Source organism: Pelobates fuscus, chromosome 2 (genome assembly GCF_036172605.1).
Source record: "Pelobates fuscus isolate aPelFus1 chromosome 2, aPelFus1.pri, whole genome shotgun sequence".
Lineage (NCBI taxonomy): Eukaryota > Metazoa > Chordata > Amphibia > Anura > Pelobatidae > Pelobates > Pelobates fuscus.
In genome coordinates, this window is record NC_086318.1 from 136,136,224 (window position 1) to 136,153,043 (window position 16,820).

The window sequence follows — 16,820 nt, forward strand, 5'->3', positions numbered from 1 at the left end:
AGAACTTGACCCTAGAGGATCTGTCTGATTCTGTGTGGCAGCCTCAGGATTCTCAGCAGGATTGCATCTCAGAGAAAAGGGACACAACATCCAAACACAAGAGCCACCTTTTAGATCAGGACTGCCTTATATGCAAAGGGCTGATAAACCCCCCAGGTGATGCTGACTTAAGCCAATGGGTAATTACCAAGAAACCAGAGAAAATATGGAAACACCATATAACTAATGGCAATCAACATTCTTCATGCATTGAAAAGAAGAACAAGAAATTGTATGATCCAGATACTAGACTCACAGATCCAGCAGACTCAAGTGTGTGGAAGGGATTCCTTCACATGTTCTCTATACAGCAGTTTAAAGTTACAGCCACGCCAGAGTCTGGTTATAGCAGTCATCTTTGCCAGGATTTACCAAAAGTGTTAACATCCGAAGGATGCATTTTGCAAGAGTCTGTTTGGGAATATGTGGATCGTATCTGGCCAGAGTGCACCAAGGACATGTGTGTGATCCGACTGAATCAAAGAACGTCAAGTGATGCAGTTTCATATGCTCGGCTGTATTCTTATCTTAATCGGAAGCTGAGATATGCAATCATCAGAAGTCATTGCATGGAGGCGTTCCTAGTGCCTCTACCTGCCGGCCAACCCATCCCTCAAAGATTGCGTCCTTTGGGAGGTCCAGGTTTGGAAGACAACCATCCTATTCTGCTTCTGATCTTGCTTCTTCCAAGCCATCCTTCCTGGACAGCTTATCCCAAAAAATCTTCCAAGAAACATAAAGAAGGTTTGGATATCCCAGATGATATTTTCTCTGACATATTAGCAGATGTTGAACGAGAGGAGAGACAAATGGCCGAGCAAGGGCTCCCTCCTCCAGGTTTCCCAAATTTTGAGCAGTGGAATCAGAATTCTGAGGATACAGGAGAGGAAGTTGGCATGCCTGAGATCATGAATATGCTCCAAAATTTGAGCAATGGCCTTCAGTTCCCAGGAGAATTCTCTGTAATTATAGGAGAGAGTCAGGGTGCTAATATTATGCCACCTCTCCATGTGCCAAATACTGTTCCAGCAGGTCTCCCATATCCATCTTTTCCATTGTATCCAGAAGCAGCCTACCCTGGCTGGCATGGTATGTTGCCCCCTACTCATGCAGTAAATCCATTGTCCATTGACCCAGCCAATCTCTTCTCTTACCCGCTTTCACAAATAATACCACCTAACTTCTTATCTGATCAACATTTTACTGCAGGACCTCAACCTTTTGCATAAATGTTGTAGTTTTGTTATATTTACGTTTTTTGTTTTTTTTTAAATGTTATGTTTTAGCGAAATATTGAAAAAAATACATGTAATGTGCTGAACATCAAAGCTGAAATTTTAATTTGTCTCAGTAAGTTGAAAGCCATACTTTCTATGGGAGTTTCAAATGTTCAATAATTGTTTTCTGAAGAAAGCATAACTGTCTGTTTTTAGCAAGCAACAACCCCATATTAAGCTGTTTATTCACTGAACATCTATTTGTACTGAAATGAAAACTGAATGACAAAATGTAGGCAGATGTGACAAGTTTACATAGGTTAATTATAGCCACTGTTATATCTGGGCTACAAATACATGCATTTTGGCAAACACCTCAAAGCCCATGTAAGCTTTGTGTTGTTGAATTTCAGTGATTTCTTTTATGTTGCATGTGTACAGTTGTACTGTAAAATGGGTAAAGCATGGGATATGTTTTTACATTTGTATACAAAAAATTTTAATATACGTTGAAAAAAAAAAAAAAAAAAGACGCATGAGCCTACAGGCATTGCGCATGAGCGTCCAGTAACGTGGCAAAAAAATTCCCAGCTCCCCAGAGGCTGTCCTAGCACCCCGGTCATACAAATATTCATTAACAGCTTTTTCTTGTTGGAGCAGGCGGTCGAACATTAGGAGTGTTGAATTCCAACGTGTAGGGCTGTCGCAAATCAAGCGCCTCACTGGCATGTTGTTTCGCCGCTGGATATCGGCAAAGTGAGCCATGGCCGTGTAGGAACGCCTGAAATGGCCACACACCTTCCTGGCCTGCTTCAGGACGTCCTGTAAGCCTGTGTACTTATGCACAAAGCGTTGTACGATCAGATTACACACATGTGCCATGCACGGCACATGTGTCAACTTGCCCAACTTCAATGCCGCTATCAAATTTTTCCGTTGTCACACACCACTTTGCTGATATCCAGTTGCTGCGGAGTCAGCCACTTTTCCACCTGTGCGTTCAGGGCGGACAGGAGTGCTTGTCCGGTGTGACTCTCTGCTTTCAAGCAAGTCAAACCCAAGACGGCGTGACACTGCCGTATCCGGGATGTGGAATAGTACCTGGGGAGCTGGGGGGGTGCCGTTGATGTGGAGCAAGAAGCAGCGGCACAAGAGGACTCAGCCGAGGAGGTTATGGAAGAGGATGGAGTAGGAGGAGTAGAGGAGGTGGCAGCAGGACTGCCTGCAATTCGTGGCGGTGTCACCAACTCCTCTGCAATGCCACGCATTCCTTGCTTGTCAGCCGTCAGCAGGTTTACCCAATGCGCAGTGTAGGTGATATACCTGCCCTGACCATGCTTTGCAGACCAGGTATCAGTGGTCAGATGGACCCTTGCCCCAACACTGTGTGCCAGACATGCCATGACTTCCTTTTGCACAATCGAGTACAAGTTGGGGATTGCCTTTTGTGAAAAGAAATTCCGGCCGGGTACCTTCCACTGCGGTGTCCCAATAGCTACAAATTTTTTGAACGCCTCAGACTCAACCAGATTGTATGGTAAAAGCTGGCAGGCTAATAGTTCGGACAAGCCAGCTGTCAGACGCTGGGCAAGGGGGTGACTTGGTGACATTGGCTTCTTACGCTCAAACATGTCCTTGACAGACACATGACTGTGGGCAGATGAGCGGTAACTGCTCAAGGTGGGAGACGGAGTGGCGGATGGTTGAGAGGGGGCAAGAAGGACAGCAGTGGTTGACGTGGCTGAAGATGCTGGACCAGGAGGAGGATGGCGGCTTAGAGTAGGCGTGCTGCTTGTACTCATGTGTTGATCCCATAGGCGTTTGTGATGTGAGATCATGTGCCTACGCAAAGCAGTTGTACCTAGGTGGGTGTTGGACCTCCCACGACTCAGTTTCCTTTGGCACAGGTTGCAAATGGCATCGCTGTTGTCCGAGGCAGACACACAAAAAAAATGCCACACTGCTGAGCTCTGCAATGACGGCATTCTGGTGGTGGACACAGCATGCGTTGATTGGCGTGCTGTCGGGCTGACCCCGGGTGCCGATGCATGCTGTCTGACTGTGCCACTAGCTCCTTGCGACGACCCCCCCTGCTTCCAACTCGTCTCCTCCTCCTCTCTGTCTCCCCATCTGAACTTTCGCCCTGTTCTTCTTCTTGCCGAGCGGGCACCCACGTGACATCCATGGACGCATCGTCATCATCAACCGCTTCGCTTGTATCTGACAACTCAGAAAAGGAAGCAGCAGCGGGTACAACATCATCATCATCACACCGTACCTCCATGTGTTTAATGCTGCCTGCCTGAGACATATCCCTGTTATCTACATCCTCTAGCTATAATGGTTGCGCATCACTCATTTCTTCAAACGGGTGTGTGAATAACTCCTCTGACATACCAAGTAAAGCGGCTGTGGTGCTAGTGGTGGCGGCAGGCGGGTGAGTGCTATCTTGAGAGGTGCCTGAAGCTAAGCTGGAGGAGGATGGTGCGTCAAGGTTCCGAGCGGAGGCTGTACAAGATTGGGTGTCCTGTGTTAGCCAGTCAACTAAGTCCTCAGAACTTTTCAAGTTCAGGGTACGTGGCTTCTGAAAACTGGGCATTATTCTAGGGCAAAAGGGAATCACAGCACCACGACCACGACGGCCCCTGCGGGGTGGCCTGCCTCTGCCTGTCATTTTTTTGGGGATTAGTGGTACTATGCGTGCAAGCTACTGTGAGACCAGATATGATTGGCAATGTGCACTGGAACAGTTCTGCAGAGCACACGCTGAAGGAAGGACTGACAGAGCCGCTTGAAGACAAGTAACTGCTATTCAATCTATAACAGTGAAAAACAAATTTTGGTTTTAAAAGCACGCTATAGAGACACCAGATATGACTGGCAATGTGCACTGGAACAGTTCTGCAGAGCACACACTGTAGGCCTGAGACACCCGCTTGAAGACAAGTAACTGCTATTCAATCTATAACAGTGAAAAACAAATTTTGGTTTTAAAAGCACGCTATAGAGACACCAGATATGATTGGCAATGTGCACTGGAACAGTTCTGCAGAGCACACACTGTAGGCCTGAGACACCCGCTTGAAGACAAGTAACTGCTATTCAATCTATAACAGTGAAAAACAAATTTTGGTTTTAAAAGCACGCTATAGAGACACCAGATATGATTGGCAATGTGCACTGGAACAGTTCTGCAAAGCACACGCTGAAGGAAGGACTGACAGAGCCGCTTGAAGACAAGTAACTGCTATTCAATCTATAACAGTGAAAAACAAATTTTGGTTTTAAAAGCACGCTATAGAGACACCAAATATGATTGGCAACTGTCAAAGCACGCTGGAACAGGTCTACAGAGCACACGCTGAAGTAGGCCTGACACCCAGACGCTTGCAGACAACTAACTGCTCTTCTATTACAGTGAAAAAAAATGATTTCTTTAAAATCTAAAGCTTAAGCTATTGTTAAAACAGATATGAGTGGTGGCACTGACTGTGCAAATGGGCAAGGCATCCAACCTGACACAGAAGCTGGCAGGCAGGCAACTGCTCTTCTATTACAGTGAAAACAAATTATTTATTTTAAATGTAAAGCTTAACCAATTGTTAAAACAGATGTGAGTGGTGGCACTGGGCAAGTAGGCACAGTATCCAATGTGAACCTCACACAGAAGCTGGCAGGCAGGCAACTGCTCTTCTATTACAGTGGAAACAAAATTTTGGTTGTAAAAGCACGCTATAGAGACACCAGATATGAGTGGCAACTGTCAAAGCACGCTGGCACAGGTCTGCAGAGCACACGCTGAAGTAGGCCTGACACCCAGACGCTTGCAGACAACTAACTGCTCTTCTATTACAGTGAAAAAAAAAATATTTATTTTAAATGTAAAGCTTAACCAATTGTTTAAACAGATATGAGTGGTGGCACTGGGCAAGTAGGCACAGTATCCAATGTGAACCTCACACAGAAGCTGGCAGGCAGGCAACTGCTCTTCTATTACAGTGGAAACAAAATTTTGGTTGTAAAAGCACGCTATAGAGACACCAGATATGAGTGGCAACTGTCAAAGCACGCTGGCACAGGTCTGCAGAGCACACGCTGAAGTAGGCCTGACACCCAGACGCTTGCAGACAACTGCTCTTCTATTACAGTGAAAAAAAAATATTTATTTTAAATGTAAAGCTTAACCAATTGTTAAAACAGATATGAGTGGTGGCACTGGGCAAGTAGGCACAGTATCCAATGTGAACCTCACACAGAAGCTGGCAGGCAGGCAACTGCTCTTCTATTACAGTGGAAACAAAATTTTGGTTGTAAAAGCACGCTATAGAGACACCAGATATGAGTGGCAACTGTCAAAGTACGCTGGCAGGGTTGTGCAGGGCACACGCTGAAGGAAGGCCTGACAGAGCCGCTTGAAGGACACTGACTGTCTGCTATTAGCTTACACTGGAAACCTTTTTTCTTTGTAAAAGCACGCTAAAGAGACACCAGATATGATTGGCAACTGTCAAAGCACGCTGGCACAGGTCTGCAGAGCACTCGCTGAAGTAGGCCTGACACCCAGACGCTTGCAGACAACTAACTGCTCTTCTATTACAGTGAAAAAATAATATTTATTTTAAATGTAAAGCTTAACCAATTGTTAAAACAGATATGAGTGGTGGCACTGGGCAAGTAGGCACAGTATCCAATGTGAACCTCACACAGAAGCTGGCAGGCAGGCAACTGCTCTTCTATTACAGTGGAAACAAAATTTTGGTTGTAAAAGCACGCTATAGAGACACCAGATATGAGTGGCAACTGTCAAAGTACGCTGGCAGGGTTTTGCAGGGCACACGCTGAAGGAAGGCCTGACAGAGCCGCTTGAAGGACACAGTTCTTAAAAACAGATATGAGTGGTGGCACTGGGCAAGTGGGCACAGTATCCAATGTGAACCTCACACAGAAGCTGGCAGGCAGGCAACTGCTCTTCTATTACAGTGAAAAAAAAATATTTATTTTAAATGTAAAGCTTAACCAATTGTTAAAACAGATATGAGTGGTGGCACTGGGCAAGTAGGCACAGTATCCAAAGTGAACCTCACACAGAAGCTGTCAGGCAGGCAACTGCTCTTCTATTACAGTGAAAAAAAAATATTTATTTTAAATGTAAAGCTTAACCTATTGTTAAAACAGATATGAGTGGTGGCACTGGGCAAGTAGGCACAGTATCCAATGTGAACCTCACACAGAAGCTGGCAGGCAGGCACCTGCAATTACATTACACAGGAAAAAAAAAAAAAAGCAGCCTGATGTTATAGCCCTAAAAAGGGCTTTTTGGGGTGCTGTCCTTACAGCAGAGATCAGATGAGTCCTTCAGGATTGTAGTGGACACTGAATACCCTAGCCTAGCTATCAATTTCCCTATCTAATCAGCAGCAGCTAAACTTTCCCTCCTCTCACTAAGCATGCATCTTCCGAATGAATCGAAAATGGATGCTGGGAGGGAGGTTGGAGGGTGTGGAAGGGAGGGAGCGCTGCTGATTGGCTGGAATGTGTCTGCTGACCGAGAGGCACAGGGTCAAAGTTTGCCCAATGATGACGAATAGGGGGTGGATCGAACTGCGCATGTGTCCGCCCGCCGTGGCGAACGCGAACACGCTAATTTCGCCAGGAACTGTTCGCCGGCGGACAGTTCGGTACATCACTACTCATAGCCAATTTATTTCCAATATGTGGTGGCCCAGTTCTTTTTCCAATGCTTTTATACACCACATCATGTTAATTTTATCTGTATTTTGAAGTAGGGTATAAATTGTATAAATTGTTTTTCTTTTATTGGTGTATTAGTTACGCACAGTTTCTCTAAGTCAATCAGCAGCTTCCCATTTACAGGATACAATTGTAAGTTAACAGTATGGGAGATCCATGATTGTATTTGAATGAACGAGAAGTTTGCTACACTTGGTAGTTTAAATTTGGTTCCCAGTTGTGTGAATGGTAGTAGTTTATTGTTATCGAATAACTAGTATAAATGGGATACTCCACATCTAATGTACGTACGGAAATTGAAATTTGTAATGAGCTAGTGCAATAAATGTATAGTTGTAGCTAGTGATATCGGTTGGATGCCGCACAGGAGGCCTTTAAATTTGTCCCCAAGGGATAGTGTGATCTTAGTGGCCAGTAACGTATTAGGCGAGTCAGGTGTGTTTGGGTATGGGAGCCAGGTTAGGTCAGTGATATGTTACCCTCATGTCCAGGAAGCCTCTATAAAAACCCATTGTGGCGTAACCCAGCATGTTTTTAGTGAAAAGGATCTGTTCTTACTATACTATTCCCTGTACAATTGTGCCTGCGTGACCAATTCCAGTCGCTTTTAGAACTTGAGTAACCTCTATGGCCTCCCATATTATGTACCATGTTTTGCTTTTGTGTACAGTATTTATATTTATTTTTCATTTTGCAAAGTGGTCCTTCTCCATAGGCGTGCGCATGGGGTGTGCCGGGTGTGCCTAGGCACACCCTAATCCCCGTGGCCCATGCTATGTTACTGCGGCAATGCTCAGATCTCGCGAGAGTGAACTCTAGCCCCGCAGGATGGTTCACTCACCACTGGACCACCAGGGATGGATGGCAGCACGGTCCCCCCTCCCTACAAAAGGTAAGAAGGGAGGGGGGATATTAACTATACGGCCACCACACCACACATTACACACACACATACACCACCCTTACACACACAGCACTCACACTAACAGCACCCTTACACACAGCACTCACACTAACAGCACCCTCACACACACACTAACAGCACCCTTACACACACAGCACCCTCACACACACACTAACAGCACTCTTACACATACACACATGCACACACTAACATCACACACACAGCACCCTTACACACACACACAGCGCCCTCACACACACAGCGCCCTCACTCACACAGCGCCCTCACACACACACAGCGCCCTTACACACACATACAGCGCCCTCACAAACACAGCACCCACACACACAGCGCCCGCACACACAGCACCTTCACACACACACAGCGCCCTCACACACACACACAGCGCCTGCACACACACACACAGCGCCCGCACACACATACAGCGCCTTCACACACACAGCGCCCACACACACACAAACACAGCGGTATATGTGTGTGTGTGTGTATATATATATATATATTTATATATATATATATACACACGCGGCGTGTGTGTTTTTGCTTTAGGGTGCACACCCTTATACAATAGGCTGCGCACGCCTATGTCCTTCTCCCTTTGGTATAGCAGTATGAATACAGTATATAACTATAATAAAAACAAAACAAATTATTTTACAGTACTTCAGAAACGTCATGTTGTAAATATGTACAAAAAATAGACATGGCCATTTATTCATTTATCAAGTGCAATGTAAACAGTGGTTAATTGGAATACTTACCATAATCTTTCGTTCCACACATGGTTGGATTACTGAACCTGTAGAATTTATTTGAATTTCGCAATATATAGTATCCTGAAATAAATAACAATATTTTATTTTATTTTAGAATGATATGCTCATTTTAGTTGCAAACTGCACACTGCAAACTGCAAACTGCAACTGCACCATAAACTGTGTCATGAACATGGCTTGTAATGAGGCTTATAGTGAGCCTTTACCTCACTGTGAGCATACATTCTAGATGATATTAGCCTGATTTTTACTTATGAATCAGAAGTAGAGAGTCTAACATTTTTTATGAATATTTTCCTCGAGTCTATTTCTTTTTCTAGCTATACATATAGCCATACAAACAAATGTCTACTGATTGATTTCTTTATTTTTACTAGTTTATTGCACATCTGTATAGTTACTTGTGGGATATCATACCAATTCCAAACAGGTAGGCAATCACCACCAACACCAAAGCTTTGTTCCTACCCTTTCCTATTTCTCATCCAGTAATCCTACGTTTTTTTTTAGTTGTTTTTTTATTATAAAAAGCGACACTCAGGGATAACAATGCTTAAGTGTACTAATACCCATTTTAAGTCCAAAGAAGTGAATGGACAAATAATTAGTTTTACGCATTGGCTTTGGTCACCATTTAAGAGTGTTATTGACTCCAAGACTACAGACAAGCCTATCTTTGCACTTTCTAGGTTAGTGGCATAAGGAAGGAACAATTATTTTTTAGGTGGAGATGGTTGCCAAGTTTACATTGGAAGATTGTCTTTCTTATCTTCCTTAGCAAAATAAAGTGAACACGGGGGAAAACTAGTTCTGGATCATTGGATCATTCTAGCAAATCATTGGATAAGAGGAATGAAACACAGTGTTGCTCAGTTGGGTAGCGTAGTCAACAGAGGAATCCCTGCCAGGAGCACCAAAGGAAACTGGAGAAGACCACCAGGATGCCATAAGATCAGCTTTGTGATAACAATGTACCCATGTACTACCCTAAGGTGTCTATGTATCTAATTTGCTATTAATAAAGTACGCACAGACTATATCAACTTACTCCATTTATCAAGATGTCACACTCCTCTCCAAGAATGGCATGTTCGGTCCTTGAGCAGTTTGTTTCACTTATTTTTAACTCGACTTCATATATTTCTAGGTCAGAACCCTATATGATAAAAACCAAGTACGTCACATAAATAACATTATATTTATAAAATAATGATGTTTCGTTGCAATTCTTTATAAGATGTAGGTACAAATTAAACAATGTAATAAAACAGAATAGGTGTAGTGTAAAGTCATACAACATCTGTCTCCCTCTGTCTCCATCCCACGCTCCACTTTTGACTTTCATTCACTATCCTTACCTGTATCTATGTCAATTTTGGACCTATTTCTTAATCATACCCCAATGATGGCCCATTGTTTCCATGCCACCCCAGCTTATGACCATCTGCCTCCATCCCACCCACATTTTTTGAGACTCTCATTCTCTACCCTTCTCCTGCTTTTTTCCAGCTTTCTGCATCCCACCCACACCCTCAGTCTACCTGCCATCCCCTTTTTTATCCCTCTTTAATCTCCTCTCACACTTTTGGTCTTCTTTTTTCTTCATACCACCCAATTTATCTCTCACTGTCTCCATCCTACCCACTTGTGATTTGTATTCTTCTATGTCCCCTTCACGTTTTGTGCATATATGTGTATCATGGACTTGTGTATGGTCTGCAGGGAGACCTCTGTGTGCAAGGGGTGAGATTATGACATACACCCTTCTCTTACAATCACTCTTAAAAGTGCAACGACCACAAGATAGGAAACTAGTGTTATGATGTTTAAAATTTAAAAATGCTGCATTGAGGTCTACTTAATAGCCCAAGGCAATCAACTGGTTGGCTACAATGGACATTTTGGACACCTGTGGGCAGGGTAATATGATACTGCAAAATACTACAAAAATGTTAATCTTTGTGGAATGGAAAAATGCAAAAAATATGTGTATTTATTATGAGATTACCTCATCATGATGATTAATTACCCATACACTGGAGCAAGGGTCAGCAACCTACAGCCCACAGGTCTTATAAGGCCCACCAAGTGCAATTTTCAGGCCCGCAAATGACCGTGATAAAATAATTGACATCGGGTCGTCTATCTTGAATGGTGCAGTCTAGACGGCTACTTTAGGGAATAAACAAAATGCTTTGGAGCATTTGACTAAGGCAGTGTAGGCCCTTCATATAACTCTATTTTGGTATCAATTAGTATAGTTATCCCACATAAGCATTCCAAATTAGGGAGTTATTTTCTAAGTTGCTGAAAGACGAAAATTAAGAAAATGGCTCTTCCTAATTTTGATCTTTCTGCTGTGTGACGGATGACTCCTTCATGGATTGCACCCTGTAAACTTTTCTGTGTAATTCTACATTTTACTGCCTTGCATCATTCGGTATCCGAACTAACCGAACACTTAAAACCTACCCAGTTCGTATACCGAACAAACTATCGAATCAACCGACCACCCAGGACCGTTGTGTACCGCTAGTTAACCCCCTTGACCTTCCTAACACCTTGGCTAACCACAATCCCTGAACATTCTCGGTGGTCGGCTGGGTTGCCGCCATTCATATGGATGAACACGAGGTAGCGGCCATCTTGTTTTGATGAACATTTCCAGCAGGGTTTGGTCGTCAAGTGCATGAAATTATTATCGAACACTCGACGGCCTTAACACCAGTGAGAGTTCCATCCCCACTTATGTTCGTTCCCATTCATCTGATGAAGGCAGCGTTCGGTGAAACCAAACTCCCGAACGAGGGATACACAACAAGCCTGCTCATGAACGGTTCCTTTTGGTATTTTGTTATTTTGGAGTTCCCTAAAGAGACAGCCTGAATCTCTGGAACTAATTTGGGCAGGAGCCTTGTGTGTGGTAGGTAAGAAACAAGACTTTCATAAAACTTTTAAACCCCTGAACCGATCTGGGTGATTTTTACATATGTTGTTCCCACAGATCAGGGCTATCAGGGGATATAACTTGTGTGGGGGGTTATGTGAGGTTTTAGGGTACTTTCAGGTTACCTTCTTTTTCCCCTAGAGATAATTGAGTTAACTTAGTACAGTATCTGGCTCAATTATCTCTCAGGCAGAAGGGAGGGATTGTATGATTGTAATGGGAGTGTCATACATTTGAACATATTTGTCATTGGTCTATGTCTTTATCTTGTAAGGTCCATGTGGGAGTACTCCTTGCATGGGGAATTGCATAAAAGGCCAGTGTGACATCATTAAAATCATTCCTTGCTTACCCTCATCATAGAGTCTCATCTCATGATTGTAGGGACCAGCTACACATGCTATAATCACCCAGCTCTTATAAGAGCCATACTATCCTGGAAAATTGGAAAGCATCACTCTGGACAGGGGGAAAAGAATGGCTCAGGTGGCGAAAACCCTCATCCTCTCGGGGTAGCCGCCACAAGCTGTTTAGTGAATAGGTCTCTTATTTGGTATCTTTGGTATATAGCAATCACACATAAAGATAACAGATTAGGTAGAAATCTATGATTGTTATATTCAATTTTTAGATGCATAGATGATGGCAGACTCCCATCCATTTATAGAAATGATATCCAGAGCTCATGCCGAACAAGATTGCTGACACCTGACTTAGAGCCACTCACCAATCCTCTTTTTGCATGTCAGCAACCTCTGTTTACTACTCTTGCAAACCCACTTGGATAGCTCTGTCTCCCAGGTTTTCCTTCATGACTGCTTCTGGCAAAATTATTATGGACTATGGGGTCCTGGAAAGCCATCGTCATTTTTTCGGTTAGCAGGATTTTTGTATGGAAGAGGTAGGTTGGCTAAATACTGGCATATTTCCTTTTATGACAGTCTGCTGTACACTAATTATAGCTCATATATACCCCACTTGGAGAAAAAAGTCAGTGTCTCACAATAAATTATATTGTGCATTCGCAAGCCTAATGCCCAGTGCATAAGCATACAGGAGCATTATGTATATCAAGAAAAAATGATGTCCTTATACACCATCCAAAAGTGGTACTCACTAATCCACAGAGATTTTTCATACCCCTGAGGCATTGACTCTCTGGTTACCAGAATAATAAAAAATACTATTGCCAGGGTGTTCTGAAATTCATTATATGTTATTTCAATTATGCAAACTATTATCTAATTTCATTCATTCTTACAAAAATAAAAAATTTGAAAAAAATTGCATTTCTCAGTATTTCACCATGTATTGAACTAAAATCTTATTTTTATAAGGTTATAATCATTCATTTGTACATATCAAATTAAAAAGGAAATATAGCAAACAATTTAATTAAATAGCACACATCTATGTACTAACCTCTTTTGTTGCTCTTACAACTTCAGACAGTTTGTAAAGGGCATGGGACCTACTGTTGGCATTGTGTTCATCAACAAATTGTTTTAACAAATTCAATAGCTCAGGATTATTGGGTTCTACTTCATTAGCACATTCAAGGCAAAATCCTACAAAACAAACAGGAACGTTTGAATTTAAAGCACTTGGGGAAAGTGAATATTTCAGTTAGATATATTCTCTGAATAGTCACTTGTGGTGACCTACATAGTTACATAATAAGTTAGACTGAAAAAAAAGATTCAAGTCCATTGAATTTACCTTTAAAACACATATATTTTTATGCTGTTGTTCCAATAGAATAATGTACCAAGTAAGAAATGCACTCAATCCACAGGAGCTAAGGGTGTATAGCCAGACCATGGGCCAGCACAATCCCAACAGAAATGTAGATAATAGAAAAAAGGTACTCCAATAGCTTAGGCAAATGTATTAGCACAGAAGGAATACTGCACTATTGGTCCAATAGAAGGCACAACCCTATTTGACATGATGGCCAATTATGCCACAAAAAGGGGGGGGGGGAAACATTCTTTACTCACCAAGGGCAATCAGATTTTGCCTGTTCACATACATGTTAATTATTAGACTTCAAGAATTGGTTTTGGAAGAATTGCAATACTGTCGCATTTTGGCTGATCGTCAATTCTTCTACAAACAAACGAAAGAACATGTTCAAATCTCCATTTGCCAAAGGGTTGCTCTTGTGAAGACGGCATCAAGAAGAGGTTGCCGAGAAGCTGCTTGTCAGGCCCCCTGCCCGCGCGCGGCGGCTTCCATTGCTCACTCACCGCCAGCTTCACTTGCCCGCTCACCACAAGCCGCGGCTTCTGGTTCCCGCTTGCCGTTTGCGGCTGTTTCAGTGACTGCAGGTCCTGTTGGCATTCTTTCTAATGCTGCAGCGTGCTTAAATATGTGCCCGAGTCAGCCACCCGACTTAGTGCACATTGATGACGTCAGAGGTCAAAGTGGAAGGATCAAATACCTTCCATGTGTTATTATTAATTCTAAGTGGAAACTAGTCAATCAGAATTACCCTAATCATATTTAAATTTACCTCCTCCGTGCCTTGCTGCCCTGTTGTGGTCTTTTGATAGCCCAAAAGCGCGTTTAGTCTGTTGGTTACCGAATTTTGGCTTGTCTCACCATATATCCTGCTTTCTCTGATCCTTGACCTCGGCTTGTCTTAACGTTATTCCGTTTCTCTGTTTCCCTCTGACTTTGGCTTGTACTCTGACTTCTCTCTATTTGCATAGCCCTGCCACTCTAAGGACTAGTACTGCAATTTCTTTGTCTGTGATCTGTCGGTGTGTCTGGTTCTGGAGACCGTGACAATGCTCTTCCTTCAGAACATAAAGGAAGCCTGTAGCTACAGCATCTGAGGATGATTCAAAGCAGTACTTTTCCAATTGAGCAGAAGTGGATGGGTACACGTGTTTCACAGCTCTTGACAGCACATTCTTGTATTGTGTGAGTGGTCCTCGATACAATGCCTTATTCTTATTTATTTAATCTCTTTTTATTGAGGTTTCATATATCACAAAAGTTTAGAATGCACAAAGAACACACATTGTATATCCATCGTTTACAGATTGTAGCGGAACATCTCTGTTACATCCAGGGCCGTCTTTAACCTTGATTGGACCCTGGGCAAGCATTTGTTTGGGCCCCCTGGATCCTGCCATCCCTCGCCCTCCCCCGAAACTTTCACTCTCTGGCATGCAATCACGCCCTCCACCCCAACACAGTGGCAGTACTAATGTAGACAGTGCCCTGGTGCAAGACATTGTTTTGAGCCTTCCCTCTAGCGCAAGAGCAGAGAAAAGATAGATCCTCATCTGTTGTACAATTCCCACGATGCTATGCCAGCTGGGGATCTACCATTTGACCATTCTTGCAGGGCTGTATTTGTGAGCAGTGTTTGTGCATTTGAATGTGAGCATTTTGTTGTATACAGTATGTGTGTGCAGGTAGGGTGTAGTATTGGTGTTTAAGTGTAGGGATGTGTTTCTATATACTTTTTGAGTTTGAATTCAGGGGTGTGTTTGTATGTAATGTTTGCAGGGGTGTGGTTGCATGTTGTGTTTGAATGCCTTGATGAATGATATACATTCACAGATATACATACACATTAGCACACTGATACATGCAAACATCTGGACACACTGACAAAGACTGGCGTATACACACACAGCCACATACATAAATACACTTGCACGCACAGAGATAAAGACACTGGCACATCCACACACAGATACACACTTACACACACTGACACAGATATATAAACAAATACAAATGTATTTGTGTGCAGTGTTGGCGTAGGAATGCTGAGATGTATGCATTGTCACACAGATGCACTCTCACACAAACAGTGATACACACAGGAACACAGATACACATGCAGTGGTGTATTTGTGTGCATTGTTAATGTTGGAATGCAGGGTTGTATTTGTGTGCAATGTTAGATGGGATGTATGCATTGCCACATGCACAGATACACACTTACACATACTGTCACTCATACACACGCAGGTACATATACACACTGACACAAAGGTACATGTACACTGACACAAACACAGCCAGATAAACACACACTGACACACAGCCAGATACACACTTACACACACAGTGTCAGATATACACACACAGTCAGATACAAACACTGACACAAACACAGCCAGATACACACACAGCCAGATACACACACACAGTGAGATACACACACACACAGTGAGATACACACACACACACACACACACAGTGAGATACACACATACACACACAGTGAGATACACAGTCAAATACACACACAGTCAGATACACACACACTCAGATACACACACACACACACAGATACATACACACTCAGATACACACACACACACACACACACAGCCAGATACACATACACACATACAGTCAGATACACATACACACACACATTCAGATACACACACACACACAGTCAAATATACACACAGTGAGATATACACACACACACACAGATACACACACAGTCAGATACACATACACACATACAGTCAGATACACATACATACACACACACAGTGAGATACACACATAAACACGCATAGTCAGATATACACACAGTGAGATACACACACACACAGTCAGATACACACACAGTCAGATGCACACACACACAGTCAGATGTACACATAGTGAGATATACACACACAGTCAGATACACACACACACACACACACAGTCAGATACACACACATACACAGTCAGATACATATACACACATACAGTCAGATACACATACACACACACACACAGTCAGATATACACACAGTGAGATATACACACACACACACAGATATACACATACACACATACAGTCTGATACACATACATACACACACACACAGTGAGATACACACACAAACACACATAGTCAGATATACACACAGTGAGATACACACACAGTCAGATACACACACACACAGTCAGATACACACACAGTCAGATACACACACAGTCAGATACACACACACAGTCAGATGTACACACAGTGAGATACACACACAGTCAGATACACACACACACACACACACACAGTCAGATACACACACACACACACACACACACAGTCAGATACACACACACACAGTCAGATAAACATACATACACACACACACAGTCAGATACACACACACACAGTCAGATACACACAC

The 16,820-nt window shown here is 43.0% G+C and overlaps 1 protein-coding gene across 1 annotated transcript in view; it reads right to left on the bottom strand.

The window, feature by feature from the left end:
* The window catches only part of LOC134586197 (T-kininogen 1-like), a 63,911-nt gene that overhangs the window by 21,956 nt on the left and 25,135 nt on the right, over positions 1-16,820 (bottom strand). The window contains exons 7-9 of the mRNA XM_063441692.1: positions 13,078-13,223; positions 9,757-9,864; positions 8,694-8,768 (exon numbers count right to left, since the gene is read on the bottom strand). Of these exons, the coding sequence (XP_063297762.1) occupies positions 8,694-8,768; positions 9,757-9,864; positions 13,078-13,223 (329 nt within the window). The remainder of the gene's footprint in view (positions 1-8,693; positions 8,769-9,756; positions 9,865-13,077; positions 13,224-16,820) is intronic.